The sequence below is a fragment of the Ciconia boyciana genome, chromosome 7 (assembly GCF_034638445.1).
Source record: "Ciconia boyciana chromosome 7, ASM3463844v1, whole genome shotgun sequence".
Classification (NCBI taxonomy): domain Eukaryota; kingdom Metazoa; phylum Chordata; class Aves; order Ciconiiformes; family Ciconiidae; genus Ciconia; species Ciconia boyciana.
The window spans coordinates 28,102,968-28,124,726 of NC_132940.1; the positions used below are offsets into that span (position 1 = coordinate 28,102,968).

General features: G+C 54.7%; 1 protein-coding gene across 1 annotated transcript; it reads right to left on the reverse strand.

The window, feature by feature from the left end:
• Positions 1 to 13,186: 13,186 nt before the first annotated feature.
• Positions 13,187 to 19,807, reverse strand: HSD17B7 (hydroxysteroid 17-beta dehydrogenase 7). The gene is made up of 9 exons (XM_072866304.1): positions 19,673 to 19,807; positions 19,343 to 19,546; positions 19,171 to 19,263; positions 18,110 to 18,224; positions 17,423 to 17,617; positions 16,372 to 16,476; positions 15,253 to 15,309; positions 14,547 to 14,645; positions 13,187 to 14,158 (listed from the first exon to the last, which is right to left on the reverse strand). Exons 1-9 carry the CDS (start codon positions 19,705 to 19,707, stop codon positions 14,063 to 14,065), a joined length of 999 nt encoding a protein of 332 aa, XP_072722405.1. The 5' UTR covers positions 19,708 to 19,807; the 3' UTR covers positions 13,187 to 14,062.
• Between the last annotated feature and the right edge of the window lie 1,952 nt (positions 19,808 to 21,759).

Sequence of the window (21,759 nt, forward strand, 5' to 3'; positions counted from 1 at the left end):
ACGCACATGTGTCCCAAAACCACCCCAAACTTGGTGCCTGCAGCCCTGGGACCAGGCACCTCTCTGGGGGGGCTCCAGCTCTCCCATCCCATTGCTCTCTCCCAGGGACGGTCTGCAGGGATGGAGCTGCCAGACACAAAGAAAACATCTCATGTGAGAGAGGAAGCGGCTGTGGCACTGGGGACAGCAGAAGCTGCTGACTCCAGGGCCAGGACCGCAGGATTCATGTGGCATGGCGCTGTGCCTCCTTGTCCTCCAGCCTCCCTGGGAAGTGAAGCCTGTGGAGAAGGGGGCAGGGACGTGCGGGTCCCTGCAGCAAGGCTGAGCAGAACAAGCAGGAGAGGAAGCAGCCAGGGAGGACAGGAGTACAAGGACAGCCAACCTTTGGGCAACTGGAGAGCAGTAGGAGGGGAAAGGCATTTCTAAAAGCCTCCCCCACCAGCCTCTCTCAAGGATAAAACATCCCTTGGGCACCAGCTCCTCCACTTCTCTTTCCATTGCTCCATGCTGACAACAGCTGAGCTTCCCTGAGGGCAGCTTGTCCATCTGTCAGCACAGACTGCCCTGAGGCGGCGAGACTGGGGCTTCTGGAGCGCCCCAGCTCATGTGCAGCGGGGCCTCCAGCTGGCTCAGGGCACCGGACCCCCATGCAGTCATGTCACCGTCAGGGCTAGCAGCTGAGAGCAGCCCCGAGAGGTCCCATAGCAAACAGCCCCTAAAACTTTTTAAGCCTATTCCTAACAGTCACCTTCAAAGGCTGGAAAAAGAAGGAAAACAAATCAACCACAGTATTTCAAAACTAAAAGGAAGGATTTCACATATTACCGACATCCTTTGTTGATTTATTTTCTTTACAGGGGGAAGAAAGCCTTTCTGGTGGTATTTAGCTTGGGTTAAAGACAAGTTTAAGCCTGTCCTTTGGGGGCAAGAGGAGACAGCAACAGACACTTTGGGTTCACTGTGGTCATCTCTGAAGTCTGAACATTCCCCCTTCAAGAAAAATACAAGACAAACCCACAGACAGAGGAGGACAGCAGAGCAAGCAAGTGTGGCTCTGGCTTTTCTGTCTTGCTGAAGAAGGCTGGCCCAAACCTTGGCCCGAGCAGGAGGACCCAGTGTCCCCATGCCTGACCCCATCCTGTGCGACTGGTCTCGTGCAAAGCCAGGGCTGCCCAAGGAAGCAGGTAGCTGGTGCTCTTCAAGTGCCATAAGTGAAAACATCACCCGGTCTGGGAAAAAGGGAATCTAACAAACAGCCCCATGACAGGCAACAGAGCATCTCTGTGCTGGGAGGTGTGCGTGCAAAGAACCTGCCCCCGCCAAGCCCCCTGGAAAGCATGCCCTTGTGCACCTTGCAGCTCCCTGTGCTGATCTGGGCCCCCACGAGGTCTGGGCAGCCTTGTCAGAGGCGCTGGCCACAGGGAGACTGTGCTGTTATGGGTCAGGTCAGGCCACGGATACGATAGTGGGAGGCTTAAGATCTGGGCTGACCCCGATGCTAGGTCTAGGGAGTCATTCATTTTGGTTTTAGGGGATGCTGAGCTTGGCAGGAGCGCGGGAGGCAGCGCACGCAGGGGCACACCGTGCCCTTTGAGGCAACCGCCGCCATCCTCAGCACCGGGGCGGCCGGGCGCTCCCCTGGCCCGGGCACCGCTCCCCGGGGGATGCTCAGTGCCGAGGGCGGGTGGCCCCGGGCAGGCCCCGGGCAGGACCCGGGCAGGTCCCGGGCAGGTCCCCTGGCAGGACCCGGGCAGGACCCGGGCAGGACCCGGGCAGGTCCCCTGGCAGGACCCGGGCAGGACCCGGGCAGGTCCCGGGCAGGTCCCCTGGCAGGACCCGGGCAGGACCCGGGCAGGTCCCGGGCAGGTCCCCGGGCAGGACCCGGGCAGGTCCCGCCGCCGCCGCTCCCGGGCTGTGCCCGCCGCCGGCCGCAGTCCCGCTCGGCGGGGACGCAGCACCACCGCGTGGCACCGCAGCCCCGCGCACGGCCCGGCTGAGAAAACGCGGGTGCTTGGGGCTGTCGCTCGTTAAAATTCTTTGCAATTAAAATGCTTCATACTGGGGGCAGAGGGCCAGTGCTGGCCTGCCTGAGACCCTCCCCGAGCCTCCGCCAGGCTGAACAGTCCCAGCTCGCTCAGCCTTTCCTTGCAGGGGAGGTGCTCCAGTTCCTTCATCACCTTAGTGGCCCTCCGCTGGACTCTCTCCAGCATGTCCATGTCTCTCTTGTACTGGGCAGCCCAGAACTGGACACAGCACTCCGGTGTGGCCTCACCAGTGCTGAGCAGAGGGGAAGGATCACCTTCCTCCACCTGCTAACGCACCCCAGGACACCATTAGCCGCCTTTGCTGCAAAGGCAAGTTGCTGGCTCACGTTCAACTTGGTGTCCGCCAGCACTCTCAGGTCATTTTCTGCCAAGCTGCTTGCCAGCTGGGTGGCCCCCAGTCGTTCCTCTCCGGTGCAGGACTTTGCACTTGCCTGTGTTGAACTGCATGAGGTCCCTGCCAGCCCATTTCCCCAGCCTGTCTCTGGATGGCAGCACGACCCTCTGGCGTGTCAGTCACTCCTCCCAGCCTTGTATCAGTAGTGGGGGTGGGAAGGACACCCACCTGCACAGGACACACACCCCAGCTAACTTAGGGCCAAAAGCTGAGAGGTAGCGGTGGGACAAGCCATCTTCCTTGTTGTCTGGCCCGGAGGTGAGCAAGGTGAGCTAGAGGCTGTGGTTGATCCTTGCACACTCCTGGTACGTACTGTAGCTCTTCCCAGCACCTCCCTGTGGCCTCAGCTCCCATGGCTTTTGGTCCCATGGTCTCTGGTGCCAGGACCACATCCTGTTGAGAGACACCAAATTTGCAGGAGGCAGGTCTCCTTGTTAGCATTCCTACGCTGGATTTTGCAAGGCACTATAAGCTAGTCCAGCTGTGCCTTCCAGAGGCCCCATACAGAAAGAGGCTGGTGGAGTATGCTGTCATGCCCCTGGGCTCTACCGCTCAGTGTCTGCTGCCAACAGCAGCCAGGGGCTCATGAAGGCAATGCTTCTATAGCTGCCAAGGGCCAGCAGAGAGATACCTGAGCATTTGAAGTGAGAGGTGGACTCAACAGATTCCACTCCCCTCGGGACAGCACATGGTTGGATGGCAGGAGGAGCTACAGCAAGCAGTGACAGTCCCTCGTGCATCAGCTCCACCACACAGCTTTGCTGCAGGTGCCCAGGGTGAGGGAAGCTTCCTCCCACCTCCATCTGCTGAAGGAGGAAATCCACCTCATGGAGCAACGTGACTAGACAGGAAAGCTCATGCCGTGACCCTGAGTTGTACAGCAATTTGAGAGGTTTCCCTATTGACCTCAGCAGTGACACTTGTGTTTATGCCTGTGAGTCAAACGAGACCTGGGTGAACAGGCACATGCCCCAGAAACCATGTCTTTCTGAGGTTGTCCAACCCGTGTCACCTGCGGGAGGCACGACTGAGTCAAGCCTGACCATTCCTCCTTCATCCCCCCTGGGCAAGCCCTGGGCAGAGAGAAGAGGTTTGTTCAAGCCAGAATAGGAGACGTATTTAAAAATATGTCTTAAAAATAATAATAATAAAGCCTTAAAAGAGTGTTTTTTAAAACCTGGAGCAGGCCAGGAGAGTTGCACTGTGTCAGATGGGCTAGCTGGCTGGGATGAGCCCCAGGCTTCCTAGGCAGGTCTGTTCGACCTAGTAAGAGCTTATGAGAGCAGCTTAAAGCTGGGTTTAAGGAGACCTTGCACCAAGCTGAGCTGCATAGGCACTGAGTACAAAGCTCAGGACAGATCTGTAGTATGAGAAAAGACTTCATACGAGTTCTGCCTTATAATCATATTATGCTGAAGTTCATGGCTTCCTATTCCCATTCACCAAGCTGTGCCAGACCCTGGGACCTGGCAGTTTCCCATCAGTGTCAGAGACTTTTTGGACCCATCTGGGGTTTCCTGCACACCATGGGTGCCTGTCCTGTGCCGGCGCTGGTACCTACAGGGTGCAGGCAGCATGGCTCCTGCGGCAGCCTCAGAGACCCTGAAGCCCTGCTCGTCACCCATGGGAACCCCTGCCTCATGGTTATCCCATGCATGGCATGGCCGGGAAAACGGGTCTGGCTAGGAGCCCAGTTTTGAGCAGCATGACAGATGACAAAAAAACCCAGAGGGTAATGGAGGGGAGTGTCTGTCCCCCCTGACCCCCAGCTCATACCCACTGCCTTCTTCCCTGGCACAGGGATGCAGCTATACACATCCTACCTCCCTGAGATGCCAGCTGTTTGTATCCATCCCCACTGCACACTGTAATTAAACCTGGCCGAGACCCTATGATTAAGGTAAGGTTCCACCTTGCTGTGTTTCAAAATATAAATCCCCTTGACAACGCACATCACAGCAGCACAACGTGCCCTCTCCGCTGCATGGGGCTGTGCAAGACCATCCCTAGTTTTGAGGCTGCTTAGCCAACGCCAACGCCCTGCCACATCAACATGCTTCCAGCACACCCACACGCTGCCCTGGCCGCTCCATCAGCACCTGGACATGCAGGGATATGTGAGTTGCCCCTTGACTTCTGGGCCATCCGGAGCTGATCAGCGTGTCCCACCCTCTGTGGAGGCTGTGATGGGAAGGGATGCGCAGGGGATTCACTGCAGCAGTGGCATCCCCAGGCACTGCACACGTGTGCTCACACCACCCTTCGCACGGAGGCTGCACGAGCACCCATCTGCACCCATGCACATCGCATGAACTCTCACTAAAACCCAGCACAGTCACAGAAAGCGGCACCTCTAGAGATGAACTTTCAGCTGAAAACACAAAATGAGTGATCTGTAGACAAAAGCTGTGATTTAACAAGCTGAGTTGGAAGGACAGAAATACTTCCATGCAGCCCTGGCCGTAGCATCTTGGGCTCACACCTTCCCATCTCCCCCGGACCCTCTCCCCGGCTCCCCTGCCTCCATGCTGACCCAGCTGCGCTCAGAGCAGCCCTGCAAAGACAGAGTCCAGGACAAGCAGGGCCTGCAGGGTAAGCAGGGGCTCGGGGAGGGGCCACGGTGCTGCTCACACCTGGGCAAAGCAAGGAAGCAAAATATTCTGTTGTGATCTCCCAGACAGAAACCCCCCCTAGAATTTACTGGGGAAACCTCCAACTTGGACAAAAGTGAGTCTCTGAGGACTGGTTGGCTTCAGTCCTTTTGGCCCCGGGAAAACCAGCCTGGCTCTCCTGCACAACTCCCAGCTGCTCTGGCACCTGCCTTGCGATGTCCCTCTCGTTAATACCCTGCTCTGCTCTCTCCTGAGCTGAACCGTGGACCTGAGAGGTCAGGGGACATGGGCTGTGCAGGGAAACATGGGCAGAGCTTTGCACACCCCAGCCAGCCCCTGCAGAAGCTGCTGGTGATCACAATGCTGGCAAAACGAGCATGGGTGAGGTCCAGGACAGACTGCCTGTCCTCCTCCAAGCCGCACTTTCATGGTGTCCAGGACACTGTGGTCGGACCCACAGCTCACATATCGGTGCTCTGCTAAACACCGCAAAGGCTGACCTTTGTCCTGCAGCAATCATGCCACTGCTGAGCACCTCAGAGAGGGAGGCATGGGCGCAGTCAAGAGGAAACGGTGGGGAGAAAATGGGGATTAGCAAGGGCTGAGAAAGACATGACCTCTCCCTGGCAGAGGTCTGGGTCACGAGGGGTGTTGGCAGGTCTTGTTGCAACTAATTACAAAGCTCAGCTCATCAGGCAGTGAGTGGCAAGCATCAGCTCTATCTGCAGGACTCAGGGCAGGTGATTGATTGAACAAGGAGGGTGGATGCACTGGGGCAGGTGTCTCCAGGACACAGCCACCATATGCCAGCAGCACGCGCCGGTGAGGTGTCCCTGGCAGGACATCCGGGGATGGAACCAGCCCCAGCATCACCAAACCATGCCCAGCACTGCCAAACCTGTCCCAACATGCTCCCCGTTTGCCCTGGGATAACAACAGCAGCTTGCTGCACTGTGGTCAGTGCCCACACCCCACTGAGCATCCTGCAGCCTCATGGGGGACCCAAGGGACGTTTGGGAAGACACCTCCATCCCACCAGCTTCTAATCCCACCATCCTGACTGCATGCCCACCCTTCTCCCCTATATCGTTACCCACACTACTGCTCTACACCCCAACAGCATTGTCCTTGAGTTTGGGAAAAGAGAGGACAGCAGAGGCTGGACCCAGCTCTCAGCCTGCATGGACGGAGAAAAACTGGGCACACTGAGAAGCGACATCTCCCACAAGAGATGTCCCACGCTCACAGCCCCTTCTCATTAAACACCGTGCCCGGGACCCCAGCAGCCCCAGCAGGAGCCACCAAACCCACCAAGGGCTTTGTTGATGAGGGAAGTGCCAAGGGCCATCACCACGTGGGTGGGAGGAAGCCGCTGGTGCCTGCAGGACTGAGGCAGCTCTCTGGCATCCAGCGAAAGCTGCCTGCCGGGCTGGCACACTGCCAGGCAGTTCGTCAGCCCAAGGGCTGGATTTCGGCAAGGCAAAAGTTCAGTCGCAGTGTCTGCTGTGGGAGCCAAACTGGGCGCTGCTCATGCGACTGGCCAGGTCCCCCCACAGCCAGGGGGACCTCTGTTGACTTCTGGTCCCCCTGCAAATGGTGGAGGGGTCCCCAAAAGTCCTGCTATGCAGCAGGGCAGCTGTCAATGCACCCACCCCATGCAGAGCAGGGAGCTCCACTGTGGATGTCCCCATGGCCAAGCACCCCAGGGGCTACACTACCTTGGAACGTCTTTCCCCTTGGAGAGAGCTCACTCTGCAGGAGGTGTTTGGGCACGAGGATGGACCTCTTACCTCAGGTGTGAACTGCAAGGCCAGCACATAAGACCCCTAGATCCAAAAGCCTCATGATTCTGGGCATGAAAGGAGAGCAGGAGAGCAGGAGAGCCCAAGGACATGACCAGCACTGTGGGGCCCTGCAGTGAACAGAGAAATGGATTATCAGTGCTGGTGCTAGTCCTGCTCCAAGAAGGACATCCTCGACAAGGGACCTCCAGAAGCCCATGTCATCAACACTCCAGTGAGTCTGTCATAAAACGTCTGGAGACACAACCCACTGCCTATACACAGAGAAATGCCCAAGCTGCCAATTGCCCCTGCCAATCCAACTTCTCCAACCTTAGATCTGGTTTTCCCTTCCAGCCTAAACATGAGGCAATGTTTACATCAACATCCTACGGCCTCCTCTCCCTAACTTCACTGACCTCAATCTCTGCCACTGCCTGGCAGCTAGCCCAGGGATGGAGCCATCCTCACAGCTGGCCTCCAACCATTTCTGTTCTCTGACACCTCTGCTATCACATGAACCTGAGTGGTCCCCCCCCAGCATGTTCTGCCCACTCCCATCCATGCAGCCCAGACTCAGGTGACAACATGTCCCTCTCCAGACAAGAATGCCTATCATGAGCTGGCTGGGGAGCTGTTGGGCACAGCAGGAAGAGCCTGAGTCAAGCCAAGAGCTTCCTGCCCAAGGCCAAGGAAGCCATGACCTGCTGAAAGGTATTGAGGGAATTTAAGACAGGGATGTGATGCAGCTCTCCTGACCCTCAAGCTGTGGCAGCTGCTGACACGCAGAGCATCGGTAGGTAGTATGAGGATCTGCTCCACTCCTGAGTGATGTTACTGCATTTTAAGGCCATTAATAAATCACCAGTGCCTGGAGGCCATGTAGCACATGTCCCTGGGTTCTGCAGGGCTGGCTGGCAGGCACAGAGCAGCATCCCTGCGGCCTCCATGCACCACTGCTTGGAAATGACTTATCCAAGCCATCTCAGCAGGTCTGGATTTTGCTGGCTCACCATGGATGAGCCACCATCTATTCAGATGACAAGGACATGAGATATTGCTGCACCTGCCTTGTGCTTCCCAGAGAGGTGCAGGCCACAGTGACTCATGGAGCTACTTCAGAAGTGAATCTCAGGAGTACCTGAGCTGTGGGCGAGCATGCCTCAGTCTCCAGAGCTGAATATGATGCTCAAAAGCATGGCCGTCCTCTCAGCCCTGTCCCACACAACGCCTTGTAGAGACTGGCTAGATCCCCGCACCCCGAGGTCACTGCTGTCCCTTGAGGGTGGGACTGTGTTCAGCCTGCGATGCTCAGCTGGGGGTGGCACTACGTGCTGTCTCAGTGCTGTGGTACCAAAGCAGGGTTACGGGAGCTCTCTCTGTGCAGCCAGCCCTGGAGGGGGCCCTGAACACCCTGCCACCTCCTCTCTGCCAGACTGCCAGGTGCCTCCCACTGTCACTGCCCTGCAGGAGCGGATGCAGGTTCTTCCAGGGGTCACGACTCCCGCAGGCAGATGTACGCTGGACCAAACTGAAATGACCAAAGCTTCTGCTGAGACAGACAGAAACAAAGAGCAGGGCAAGACTGGAGCCATGCCTCCCCGGTGCACCCTGAGGTCATCTTTGTCTTCAGTAGCTTCTCTTTTGAGAAGGAGTGTCCTACATAAGCATTTAGCATCGGCGCTACCTTGCAGCAAGACCTTGCACAGCTTGAGCCCAGGCTGGGTTCCCAGCCACCTCCTCCTGTTTGCTTTGCCTGAGGCAGTTTTAAGGGAGAAATGAATGCACAGCGATCAGTTCAGCTACTTTGCCTCAAGATGAATGTCATCCAGCCCTGGTCGTTCATCTGCCTGCCCTGTGGTCTCCTCTGCTAGCACTTTGGTTTGATACAAATCCTTGCATCTGCAAGAGGGTTTCTGGCAGGGCAGCCTTCCCAGGCTTCTCTCACCGAGCACTGATGCCAAAAACATTAATTACAGCACCACAGCCTCTCCAAGCTCTGCTCTTACACAGGAGCATCTATTGATGAGCTAGATAAAGGATTTACTACTCATTCTGATTCTTCTCACAAGCTGTTCCTGAACTCATCCACCAGTTCCCCTTCAAGGTTTCTCCTTTGGGCACAGCTCCGTGTTTTGCAAAGCAACACCGAAAAGCCTCCCTGACCCTGCAGGCAGTCTTGGCTCTCTTTGGGCTTTCCCATTTCCTTGGCCATGTGGCACATGTCTGCCCCGAGCCTCCGACATCTCATCCTTCAAGCAATTCAGCCTTACTCTCCCCTGGGAAGCTGCAAAGCGGGGTGGTGTGTGGGAGCAGCCCTGGGACGGGGCCTGGGGGGGCTGTGGAGTCTTCATCCCTGGAGGCTTCAGAACTCACCTGGACACATCCCTGAGCTGCCTGGTCCAGCTGTGAGGCCATCCCAGCTCAGAGCGGGGCTGGCTGGAGGTGAGAGAGCTCCCTCCCAGCCAAAAACTTCCCGGGGCTCTACAATTTGCCCATTCTCAGCAAAACCCACACGGATCCATGTCCCCCTGGGCTCTTCCCTGCCAGACAGACCTGTCATGCTCCTGCAACACTCTCAGAGGTGTTTCCACTCCTATTTCTCACCCAGCTCTTCAGAGCTATGTCTCTCCTCTCCCCCCAGCCCCTCTGGGCAGCTTCCCCCTGAGCACTTTCAACATCAAAGCTGCCGTTCAAAGGTTAACCCTGGATGTTTCAACACAAGCTGGCTGTATGGCATCCACCCCTGTTTACAGAAGCACATGCTGGTCCTTGTTGTTTCCTTCAATCCCATTGCCTTCTCCTCCTGGAGAGGCAAAGGTCAGGCAGCCACGAGGATTTCAGCCCCGCCATACCGATCTCAAACTTCCTCCTCCCTTGGCTGCGGCTTAGGCTGCAGTTCCCACCCATGCTCCTATTATCAGTGCCCTACATAGCTGAAAGCCAGATGAGCTGTAAAGCAGTGGAGGACTCGGACTGTGTTTGGAGCAAGGAAACATGTTTGTCCATGAAGATAAGAAACCGGTGACTTGGGACGAGGCATGATGATTAGATATTAGATCGCACAGCCTGATTGTGCAGGACGTCATAGAGCCAGCGCAATGAGTTTTCACACTCAAGACCTGCCCTGGAGCATGTGTGGAAAGCTCCGTATCTGAGGATTGCAAACAGAAAGCTCCTGTCTTAGCACTGACTCACAGCTGCCACTGCCGGCTCTTCCCCCATCCCACGCCTGGCATTTCTCACCACCCTGCATCACCCCCAGCTCCGCCACGAGGCCCCATGCTCCAGGCAGGACCTGTTTCATTGCACAAAGGGCTTGGCAGCTCCACGTGCACGACCTCAACGGAGGCACCCGACTCATTCAATGGCATCAGCGCTGTCTCTGCTACCTTAGCAAGCGACGATGAGGGGACAGGAGTGCATTGGGAAGAGGTTGACAGATGCACGTACCTGCCTGCTCTCCTTGACCCAGTTGCTGTTTCTGCCTGGAAAACAGAAACATCCATGCCTGGATGTGCCTGCCGGCTCAAAGGGATTAGCTGGGGGATTAAGCTCCATGCATAGGCATCTGTTAGCCAAGAGCAGAGCACGAGGAACCATCCCTCCCTGCAGACTGGCAGCTCCAGAGCGTCGGCCAGCTCTGCTCACAGTCACCTGGGTGGTGGGCAGCCAAACCAGGTGGCACAGTACCCCTTGGGCCAGATTCACCAGGCAAAGTTCACACAGGGCAACAAACAACTGAGCCACCCCCTGCCCTTTGGTCAGTCTCCATTTCAAGGCACCACGTCCTACCTGGGCTTTCAGGACGAAAGACAAAACTTGAGAGGTGGTTACAGTTCCCATCCCACAGAACAGTCCCACCCTTTGGATGCAAAGATGTCCAGCTGCTCACAACATGGAGGAGAGGAGCAGAAGGTAAGGTTTGCTTCTACAGAAGGGCATGGACTATGACGCCTGGGGTCACAAAAGCAGGCAGAAACCCCTATAGAGCAGTGGGGTCCTGTGACAAGAGCTGTAGGACACTAGAGCACCTCCTCCAACTGAAGAGCAGTCTTCTGAAGACACCTGGGCTGATTGTGCATCTCCAGCTCCATGCAGCACCAAACTCATGGGAAACCACAAGCTTTAGCCCATCTTTCCAGGTTGTCCCACCTCTCCAGGGCTCAGCTTGTGCTTTAGCACCTTTTGTTCCTTCTTCATGTAACTGTTTGAGCAGGAAGCAGAGCTAGAGATCTCCAGAGGCCATTTTGTGTCCACACCAACCACAGCCGCGTGCTGCAGCAGATCCCCCACAACTCCTGAATCCCACACACTTGCATCTCCCAGGATGTAACATACATCGCAGTGCACCAGGTGCCTTCACAGCAACTAAGGTGAAACTAAACCACGCAGCAGGCTGAGCTCAGACACAACAGGACAGAAACACACATTTTTCTTTAACCCCGAACCCCAAATCCTCAAGGGAGAGCTACAGAGTGCTTTTAAGATGAGCCCAGAAACCTGTTCATAGCTCTTTTTGACACCAACGTCACGGATAACCCAAAGCCTGGTGGTGGTATATCACACGTCCTCTCCCCTCACCAGCCTCTGCATGCTCCATAGGCAAAAAGCATTTGCCCCATCCCATCAGGTACGACTTCCCCTGATAATTGCCCGACTTCAGCCCACAGGCACACACTTGAGAAAAAACCTCAAAGGCCCTACCTGTGGTCATCAATCTTTGCCCACCCCAGAAATTTGCCACTTCATTCCAGGCTTTAGGAAAAAAAAACAACCCTCACGTACCAGAAAGCATTTATTTTTCCTAACTATACTATCTTATTCAAAGCTACCTCTTCTAGCACCTCCAGACCTTACTGCATTTAAATCCTTGGACTGTCACAGCTACAGTGCCAGCATGCAGCTGGTAGAGGACGATACAGGTGACCAGCTCAGCCCAAGAGCCCTGTCCTTCCCAGTAAGTTGCACTCATTTCATGAAGTGTTGTGTCAGACTGTTTTGAATAACATTTGCTATTTCATTTATCTTCACCCCAGAGAGAAAATGAGGCAGGGGTAGTATCAGAGAGCAGACAGAGCAGGCATAAGTAATGAATGAGTGCCTCTGGCTTTGGGGTAGGTGGGGAATCCTAAAGGTGGAGGTGTTGAATGATACTACAGCCCAGGGCAGAAGCACAGCAAAGTTCAAGATGCTCATCTAAAACCAATCAAGATGCTGTGGGGATCAAGTACACCAAGTTGAAGAGACAGCCAGTGACTGACTCCTTCCCTGTGGAGGAGAAGTGGCACCAGAAAGGGGGGGGCTCTGGCCCCAGGGGGGGTCAGGACACAGCTGAACAAAGCCACAGCACCCATATCTGGTGCTGGGACAGACTTTATTGCATTTAAACAAAGGTCCACATAAGCACACCCCAATCTGCTTCACAACTCCAAACAGCTACAGCCAGAGCCAAGGGAAGCACCACTCCACAGTGGCCAACTTCTCATTCTGTTCCAACATCAGGCTAAAACAGAGTACGTTCCCATCCACACTAGTGCTGGTAGCTCAGGTATTCACACGAGGGCTGAGCTGAGAGGTGCTGCTCAGCCCAAACTCAAGACTGAGCTATTTCTACTGCAGACAACACGATGCCAGCAGTACCCCTCTACTTTGCAGAGATGTTCAAAAACAATGGAGGGTGGGAACAAGGAAAAAAAATAAAAGCAAGAGTCTTTAAATCTGTATCCCTACAAGCCAACTCCATTAAGATCCTCTGCAGAGCCTGGATTCTCCCAGATCCTAGGTCTGTGCTCCTGCAGTTCCCTGCACAGACCCCTGAGCCAACCCCTGTGGGCCCTCCAGCCCCCCAGCAGGATGCACCAGCCTGGGCAGCGCAGCTGCACCGCTGCTGCAGCCAGGGCAGTGCAGGGCTGAGCAGCACAGCCTCCCTCCTAACCTCACCTGGCCCCTGCCAGGCCCCAGGAAAGCACCTGGGCACACTCTAACACTCCCTTACTAGGGAGCATTAACTCAGTAATCATGACACATCAGGGTGACCAAGCACCAGAGGCATCTTACATCTCCCAAGCACCTAAGGCTGGGAAATAGTCCCAGACACCCCACAGGTGCTCAACACACAAAACCACACTGAAGTCTTCAGAAGTCACTCATGTCTTTCATTAAGTAGAAGGAACAAGAGAAGTAAAGCCAAAGAGGTGGTTAACACCTCTCCTATGGCAGGAGAGAACAGATCCCACGCTCCCCAGGTATGCACAGGCTTACTGTGCAGGGCAACAAACCAACCTCCCTTCCAGGCCTCCGTGTCAAAAGCAGCCAGTTATTGGAGTAAAGACACCACTGCAGCAAGGATAAGTCAGTTCCAGTCATTTATTCATTGCAGCATTTGAAGTACACCAGGTACTTGGTGAAGTTCCCCAGATAGACAGCAGGAAGAATACTTGGTACAGTAAATTTATATAAAAAGACAGTTAAATGGATAAAATAACATGGTAACCTCTCACTCTTGCTACAAACAGAGACTAGCCCTGAGCCCAGGTTAACATCATCTTCAGTCTTTCCAGCCAGTTGTGATTACCACATGTACGGCCCCATACCCAGGGGACAGCAAGGCATCTGTCCTCACAGTTGCAGCAAGGGTACGCTTCTCAGGCCAGCTCTTCAGGAGCTTGGCTCCAGATGCTGTGCAGAGCCCGATTTCCAGTAAGGTTCAATCTTGTTGCGCACCTCTGGAAAGCCAGCCCCAGCTTTGGTGTGCAAATGAAGAGCAGCTCTTCTGAAGACGGGCCTTCAAGTATTTCAGGATCAGCCACAGGTAATGTGTTCGAGCTATCTAGAAAGACTGGTAGAGCCAAGATGCAGGGCAGCACCCCAGACTGTTGCCCTTCCTGCACTAAGCCAGATTTAAACCACATGTTTTGAAGCTGTTCCCAAACTGTGCACAGTTCAGTCATGCTTTTGCAAGACACTGCTTTGCAACTGTGCTAAGACAGTCTCCACCTACTCTAGGTCTCCAGTTTTATGCCAGAAAAAAATCCCATACCAGAAAGACTAAGTATTTCTCTTCAGTTTTCACACTTCCATTTTCAGGAACTGTTCACCTTCTTTTGAGAAGGAAGATGGGGTCTGAAGCCATGTGCCTGCAGAACAGCAGGCAACACAAGTAGCACCAGAATAAAGAAAGCCCATGTTACCAATACGAGACTATTATCCCACTGAGACTGGCTTTACTTAATCTAGGAGATCACTGTATCTCTCTAGAGCCTCCTTCTCCAGTTCCAACAGTTTTTGGTAAAATTTCTCAGCAATTTCTTCATCCACATTAATCTGGAAGACAATAAGAACAGCACCGTGAGACCATCACCTCAGTGGCAGCCACCACAGGTGCTGAGGGCAGCTCTGGGGATAGCAGGGTGCATCTCCAGAGCTTCTACATTCACAGAGAGGCAACTAAAGGCATCTATCACCAGGGCACAAGCCAGAACATATTTCAGGGAAGCATCATTACACACTCATCCTGTTCTAACCATCATCTCCACTGTCTTCCAGACGCCAGCCGAAGCCAGGAGTTACTCTAGGAAACCTCACAGATAACCCCATGTCAGCACTCAACATGCATCTTGTTTCTACTCCGACCACAGGATACCCTTGGAACCAACCCTTCCATGCAAGGCAGATGGCAGACCCCTAACAAGTCCCCTGCAGCTCCATTTACCTTTCTGGGCTCCACATAGCTCTTCCCCAGTCCAGAAGTACAGCTGTGGTATTTGACAAGTGCATCCAGGTACTCAGGCTTCTGTTTGAACAGCCACACCTAGGAAGAGCAGCACAAGCATGTACCAAGTCTAGCATACACTGTCCCAACCAAGCCTGCAGTCTGACTGCCAATGGACACAGGAGAACACACCACAGATGCTTTTACCAAGCAGGGGAAGACTTTCTATCTAGAGAAGTAGTTCCGAGCTGGCTCCCCTCAGCTGTGACCTACCTGAGCCAACAGTGAACCATGTTCATGCCCCAGTGCTAAACCACTAAAGCAGCTCACATGGCTAAACTTGCTCACTACTGTTCTTGATGCACACTGTGCCTTGCATTACCCACCTCCGTCCCCTGGGCCTGCATGTCTGTGGCTGCTTGACTGCCAACAGGCAGAACAGCATTGCCCCTGACCAAGAGGGAAGGAATAGTGTTTTTCCAAAATCATTTATTTTATGGGCACTTGATGAAGGCCATAAAGCATCACCTGTTGGATCACCCCTGGTCACAGCCAGTCCCCCAGCACTCACTGCTGTAAGCTGTTCAGGGGGGAAATACAGCACCCACCCACCAGCCTGGCAGAAAGGCTCTTTGTTCAAGCCAGCAGACACTGGAAGAGCCACCCAGAAGGGAGGAATATTAAAACCAAGTTGTGAACTACTTACATGAGCTTCTGCTCCATTATACGGTGTCAGAGTATAAGTTTTAGCAAAAAAGCGGATCTGAGGGGAGAAGAAGTACAAGACAGAATCTGTATTTTGGCCCAAGGTTTCTTTGGCAAGCCCTCTGCTGCCCAGCCACACCAGATCATCGACCAGAGGTAGAAATGCTTCTCAAAGTTGACTACAGGTAACACTGCACACTTATGACTAAAGCATCCCTTTATCACCACAAACGCTGGTCTCTGGAGCCACCCACCAGATCAGCAAGCCTCACTCCGTGCCCCACACAGAGCTCAGCCCCAGAGCAAGAGGCAATGGGCCACACACATGCCTTGCGGGCACCTCTTCTTGAATGGTCTCAAGAGCACATGAGGCAGGAGGCAGAGAGGATCTGCGATACTGCCAGTGGTGAGGACAAGCGAGAAGGCATTGCCTCTCCGCTGCCAGGAGAAATGTGATCTGTCAGGATCAGCTGCTGCCAGCTGAGGCAGCTTAAGCACAAAGGCCAATCTTGCAGCAAGAGCACCAAGGCTCAGAGCAGGCAGCCTGCATGCAGGGGCAGAACTATAGTGAACCTGAAAAGCTGAAGCCCAGAGGAAGAAAGGCAAGGAAAGTTTTGGGGAAGAGGCAACAGAGAGCAGCAGGCTTTGCTTTCCAGAGTGATGGAAAGAAGAGAGCAGGAGACACTGCCTTCTAGAGGGATGGAAAGAAGAACACTGAAAAATACAGCCTGTTATAGAAACAAACAGTATTTCAAAGCACAGGGGCCAAGTTTTGTCCTGAGCTCTGCTGCCACCAAAATGATAGGGCTTCACAAGCCCACAACAGGCTGGCAAATCTTCCAAGGGGAGCCTTGACAAACGCTGTTATGGCTGAAGGGCTGAACCCAGATCCATGTACAGTGCTGTCCAGCACCAAACCTCCAAACTCAGCTCGGAAATCGGGGCCCCAAGGTGCCAAAGGGAAGGTTTGCTGAGGGGCCAGCCTGCCCAATCCAACAGAAGGAAGAGCTGTATAGCAGCATGGGTAGCAAGGAGCCAGCAGCACACTGCACATCGCTTGCAGTGAAGTGTATCACAGTAGGGCCACCTCAACTCAAAACCAGCCAGGAGATCCACTTACCAACCACATGATGGGCATTAGCAGCTTCCACAGAAAAACTGGCAAAATTCTGTAGGTCATGTTAGACATAACGAGACCAGGACAAACAACACTGGAATACAGACCCTGCAGAGAAGAAACCGAGTCAGTATGCAAATACACAACAGTTAGTTTAAGAACGGATCATACTCCTTCCCTCCTAGTACTTCTCAGGAAGAAAATAAAGGTGAGTATAGAGACCAGTTAATAGTAGATGCTCTCCTCTCTAAAGTTACCAGAACTAGAGAGTGATTAGATGTAGTGATTTCTGAGAGGTCCAAACTGGAGATGTTCATGTTAAATCTGTGCCCATTGCAAGCCCATGAGACAGAAGGCACAGCCTCCCAACACATCACAGCCTCATGTTGCAGTCTACATGCAGCTCAGCAGCAACAGCAGTCATCCCACAAATTACAGCCTGCTCAGATCAAACGCTACCTTACCTTTAAGGGATAAGAGTTGAGACTTCGAGGACTAAATCATTTTCTCCTGAAGCATTTTAAGAGTGCAATCACTATCACTGGACTAGGGCTGCAGCTTGCCAACAAAATGCAGCCATCTCCCGTGACATGGAAGGCAGGTTGCTCATACACCTTAGTGTGACAAACTTGAATAGCAGCACAGAGCCATCAGGAGAGACAGCAGAGCCTGCACCTCAAGTGCGTGCAGGCAAAGCTGCCTGAGCAGTCCTGTTCTGATAGGCAGGTATGCCTGAAAAGAGCAGCAGCTCTTTGCTCTTTAAGACCAATTCTTTGATCTAGAGAGACAGCTAGAGCTTGCAAGGTAGGGACCACTCCTGAAATCTTCTGCTTTCAGAATTTTTTCTGACAAGAACCCCAGAAGCAATCTCTCTGGCAGATTCTCCACTACCGACACCACCGGTTCAACCTTGGCTGTGTTTAGTTCTTACATGTGCATTAAGGAACATATCAGATTGCTATGAATGAATGCAGCTAGGTAACAACAATATAATGATAATTATAAATAGTAGGAGCTCGTTAGGTTTCTTCAGACATGCAATCCTCATCATCACCTGCTTATTAAATTTCCTGTTCAGAACCACACTTGTCAGGTCAGTAGCATATTTGGAGGAACTGTATGATTCCTGCCCCTTGGCATGCTGATAGTCAGAAAGGCTGAAGGCAGACTCCCTGGCATTGCTGGAAGAGGTCCAGATGAGTCGCGAGGGCTTTTCGTTACCGCAGAGTAGAGACTCAAGTTGACGAACCTGCACAAGAATTGTTAACTTATTTAACACAGTAATTTTGAAGTCTTGCAGTATAGCTTTGCAGTTCTTAAAAGCCACGAGCTTCTCAGCTTTCCTAGTCTTGGCCAATCTTCACTAGACTAGCTAGAAGCAGCCGCTCCTCAGGTATAACTTCAGCCCAAGGTCCACCAGGAGCATTTACAAGCAGCCACCATTCTCTTACACAGCTCAGTTGAGTACCTCAGAATTTAATATAGCCAAGTCTTGGTATTCACCTTGGATGGAGAGAACTGCGTATAGTTTACCTCTGTCCACTGACTAGAGTAACCTCAATATTATATTAACCCTTGCAACAACGACGATCACCATTTATTGCTATTTTAACAAAGCCCGAGACCTTTGCCCTATCATTCCTTATTCGTCAGGCTGCAGCCTGCATCAGCGTCCGAACCTGTAAGACAGACCGGTTCATCAGTACCACCTGTACCCATCCCTACCCATACGCAGCCTCACCAGGATAAAGTGTCCGAAGAGGTTGGTAGCAAACACCTCCTGCAGCCCGTCTCCATTAAGCCTGTCCGTCTGGGTCATTATGCCTTCCGCAGTGGTCAGCATGTGAAGCACCTTCCTGGAAGCCAAGGACAGGAGTTAGAGAGGAACACTGACAGGAGGCATCTACTGCTTCCCCACTTCAGTCCTTCAGAAGTATCCCCCACCTCACAGGCTCCACACAGACTCTCTAGTTTCACCTTCAAGGGCTCTATTAATACATGAAAAAATGGCTAGGAAAAGTTTACAGAGTATCCCAGCCCCTTTATTTGCAAGTGTCTCAATAATGACTAGACCAGAGAAGACTCGTCCCTTCCTTCACTTCACCACAAGAAAGTACCATTAAAAAAAAAAAAAAGTCTTGCTCTTCCATTTCACATTCAGATAACAAAATCAAGCTCCAGCGTGGAACTAAGGCCTAGGGCCATGCCTAATTCAGGTAAGGAAAGCAGTCTAGCATCTATGTTTGAGACCCCAGCAACTGCATTAGACTCAGTGCAAGTCACTTTGCTCCCTAGCTTAGCTTCCCCATGTTGCTTATAGAATAATGATGCTTATCCCCATGGCGCTTATAGAATAAGTGTCAACTATTAGCTTCACAAAATACTGTGATCCACAGCTGAGAACAGCTACAAAAACCTACAGTGGAAGCAAAACAAGAGTAAGGAGGCCCGGTAAGAGCAAACGTCACCTCCCCAGCAGCACACCAGCATTCTTCACTCAATGCCTAGTGCCAGGAGCTGCAGGCTTTGGGTGAACTCTTGCCCTGCCCCTGCACGCAGCACACCTCACACCAGGGATCAGAAACAGCACTGGGTGCCTTGGAGCACCCCAGCACTTCACCCAGCTGCCAAGCCCACCCCACGCAAGGCCACGCATCCCACTGGGCTGTGCCCTGTGTCACGCTGGGGAAGGGAGGTAGGGTCTTCAGCCCTGGACCCAAGGGCATGCCTTGGCCATGATGATGCCGCTAGCGCCTCACACTGCCCACAAGCCGGGGACCGGACCCCCGCAACATCTCCTACCCAGTGAGAAGACCATGCCAGAGTGCCTTGAAGTTCACGTGTGGGTTGGGCATGATCCCAGCGTTGAGGTAGACAAAGTCCAGGCGCTGAAACCTGTGTGGGGAAGAGCACAGGGATGAGGGGCAGAGGGTGGACAGGGGGTCTGGTGGGGCGGAGGACGGAGATCCGATACCTGCAGCGGAGCTCACGGGCAACACGCAGGACGGAAGCCAGGCTACCCAGGTCCACTTCCACGGTAGAGACCTGGGCGGCGGGGTGGGAGGCCAGGATGAGGTCTCGCGTGGCTTCGCTCTTCTGGGCGTTGCGGCAGGCGATACAGAGATGGATGCGGCCATCCTCCTCCAGCAGCCGCTGGCACAGCGCCAGCCCCACGCCGCTGCAACGGTACGGCGTCAGATACAGCGCTGAGCGGGCTGGGGCCGGCCGGGTCGGGATTGCCCCGGCCCGGCCGGCCCCAGCCCGCTCCATTACCGTTCCTCCCCGTCCGGTCCCCGCCGCTCACCCGCTAGCACCGGTCACCAGCACCACTCGCTCCATCGCGCACTCCCGGGGCCACCCCCGCCCCCCGGTATAAGCGCGGTCCGCACGTGACGCCCCGCCCAGCCCCGCCGCTCCCGCCAATCGGTACACGCGAAGGGGGCGGGGACCGCGCCGCCGGTGGCGTGATGGTGGGCCGAGAGGAGGGGGCGGAGCGCGGAGGGATACGCACCCTTCGACCCGCCCCCGCGTGCAGGCCACGCCCCCGCTGTGCAGGTCACGCCCCCTCTGTGCAGGTCCCGCCTACTGCGCCGAGCTGCTCGGGTCCCCCCTGCTGTCCTTGCCTTGCCTTGCCTTGCCTTGCTTTGCCTTGCCTTGCCTTGCCTTGCTTTCCCTTGCCTTGCCTTGCCTTGCCTTACCTTGCTTTGCCTTCCCTTCCCTTGCTTTCCTTTGCCTTGCCTTGCTTTGCCTTCCCTTCCCTTGCTTTCCTTTGCCTTGCCTTGCTTTGCCTTGCTTTCTCTTGCCTTGCCTTGCCTTGCTTTCCCTTGCCTTGCCTTGCTTTGCCTTGCCTTGCTTTGCCTTGCCTTGCCTTCCCTTGCCTTGCCTTGCTTTCCTTTGCCTTGCCTTGCTTTCCTTTGCCTTGCCTTGCCTTGCCTTGCTTTCCTTTGCCTTGCCTTGCTTTGCCTTGCCTTGCTTTGCCTTGCCTTGCCTTCCCTTGCCTTGCCTTGCCTTCCCTTGCCTTGCTTTCCTTTGCCTTGCCTTGCTTTCCTTTGCCTTGCCTTGCTTTGCCTTGCTTTCCCTTGCCTTGCTTTGCCTTGCCTTGCCTTGTCTTCCCTTGCTTTGCCTTCCTTTGCCTTCCCTTGCCTTGCCTTGCCTTGCCTTCACTTGCCTTGCCTTGCTTTCCCTTACCTTGCCTTGCTTTGCCTTGCCTTCACTTGCCTTGCCTTGCCTTGCCTTGCCTTGCCTTGCTTTGCCTTGCCTTGCTTTGCCTTGCCTTGCCTTGCTTTCCGTTGCCTTGCCTTGCCTTACCTTGCCTTGCCTTGCCTTGCTTTCCTTTGCCTTCCCTTCCCTTCCCTTGCCTTGCCTTGCTTTGCCTTGCCTTCCCTTGCCTTGCCCTGCTTACCTTGCTTTCCCTTGCCTTTCTTTCCCTTGCCTTGCCTTGCCTTGCTTCTCCCTGCCCTGCCAGCCAAGGAAAGGCAAGCCCCTTGTGCCCCGCAGCTGCGGCAGGCCCGCTCTCTGCAGGCAGCCGTGGCACAGTGCCCTCACATCCTTTGCCACAGAGAGACGTTTTGCAGCCAAACACAGGTGCCGCAGGTGACTGTTTTCCCGGTGCTGCTGTGGCAGAGAGGTCTGGGTGTGCAGGGCCCGAGGAGATCTCTCTGCAGCCCTGCTCCTGGTGGGGCCAGCATCCCAGCTGGAGCAGGGGAAAGACAGACCAGCCGCCCACACCTCCCTGGGCAGCGCGGCTGCTCCCATGGCACCCTAACAGGCTATCCAACCTGTGGCTCTGCAGCCCCCCGTGCAGGGCACCCCAGCACAGAGCTCGGGGCTTGGGTCGGTGGGAGCTGCGGTGCCCGTGGGGCAGACCTGCCCCTACCCAGCCTGGTGCTCCCAGCTCCCGGCTTGCTGAGGCAGGGCTGGGAAAGGCCGAGGCGCACCCTGAGCAGGGAGAGGGGATCCAAGGGCAGAGGCAGACGGGTACCAATTACGCGGCATGAACAAAGCCTGTCCTCACTCCTGGTTCAGCTGCACAGCGCCGTGCTGCCGCGGGCTACACGTGCAGCAGGGACGAGACCTCGCCTGCTGCAGCCAGCGGGACCGGGCGCAGGGAGACCAGCCGGCCGCTCTGCAGAGTACTGCTCCCTATCCCTGCCCTCCCCTCTCCCAGGCCTGCTGTTCCACCTCGGTCCCTGCCTGAGGGCATCTCCTGATGTGGATGCTGAGCCTCAGAGCACCCTCCCTGTCACCCATGGAGATGGGCAACTGGTGTGGGTCAACCAGCAGGTCTCCTGAGCACCCTTCCTCCATCTCTTACACCATTACCTGTGTGCACTTCCCCGAGCTCTCCCCACACAGCATCTCAGGGCACACAGCGCAGCCCCAGAGCCCCCC

Coding starts and splice junctions, on each gene's coding strand:
- HSD17B7 (XM_072866304.1), bottom strand. CDS start 19,707: ATGGAGCGAGTGGTGCTGGTGACCGGTGCTAGCGG. Junction 19,547..19,672: donor CTGGTGACCGGTGCTAGCGG/GTGAGCGGCGGG, acceptor GTACCGTTGCAG/CGGCGTGGGGCTGGCGCTGT. Junction 15,310..16,371: donor TAATGCCCATCATGTGGTTG/GTAAGTGGATCT, acceptor TTCTCCCCTCAG/ATCCGCTTTTTTGCTAAAAC.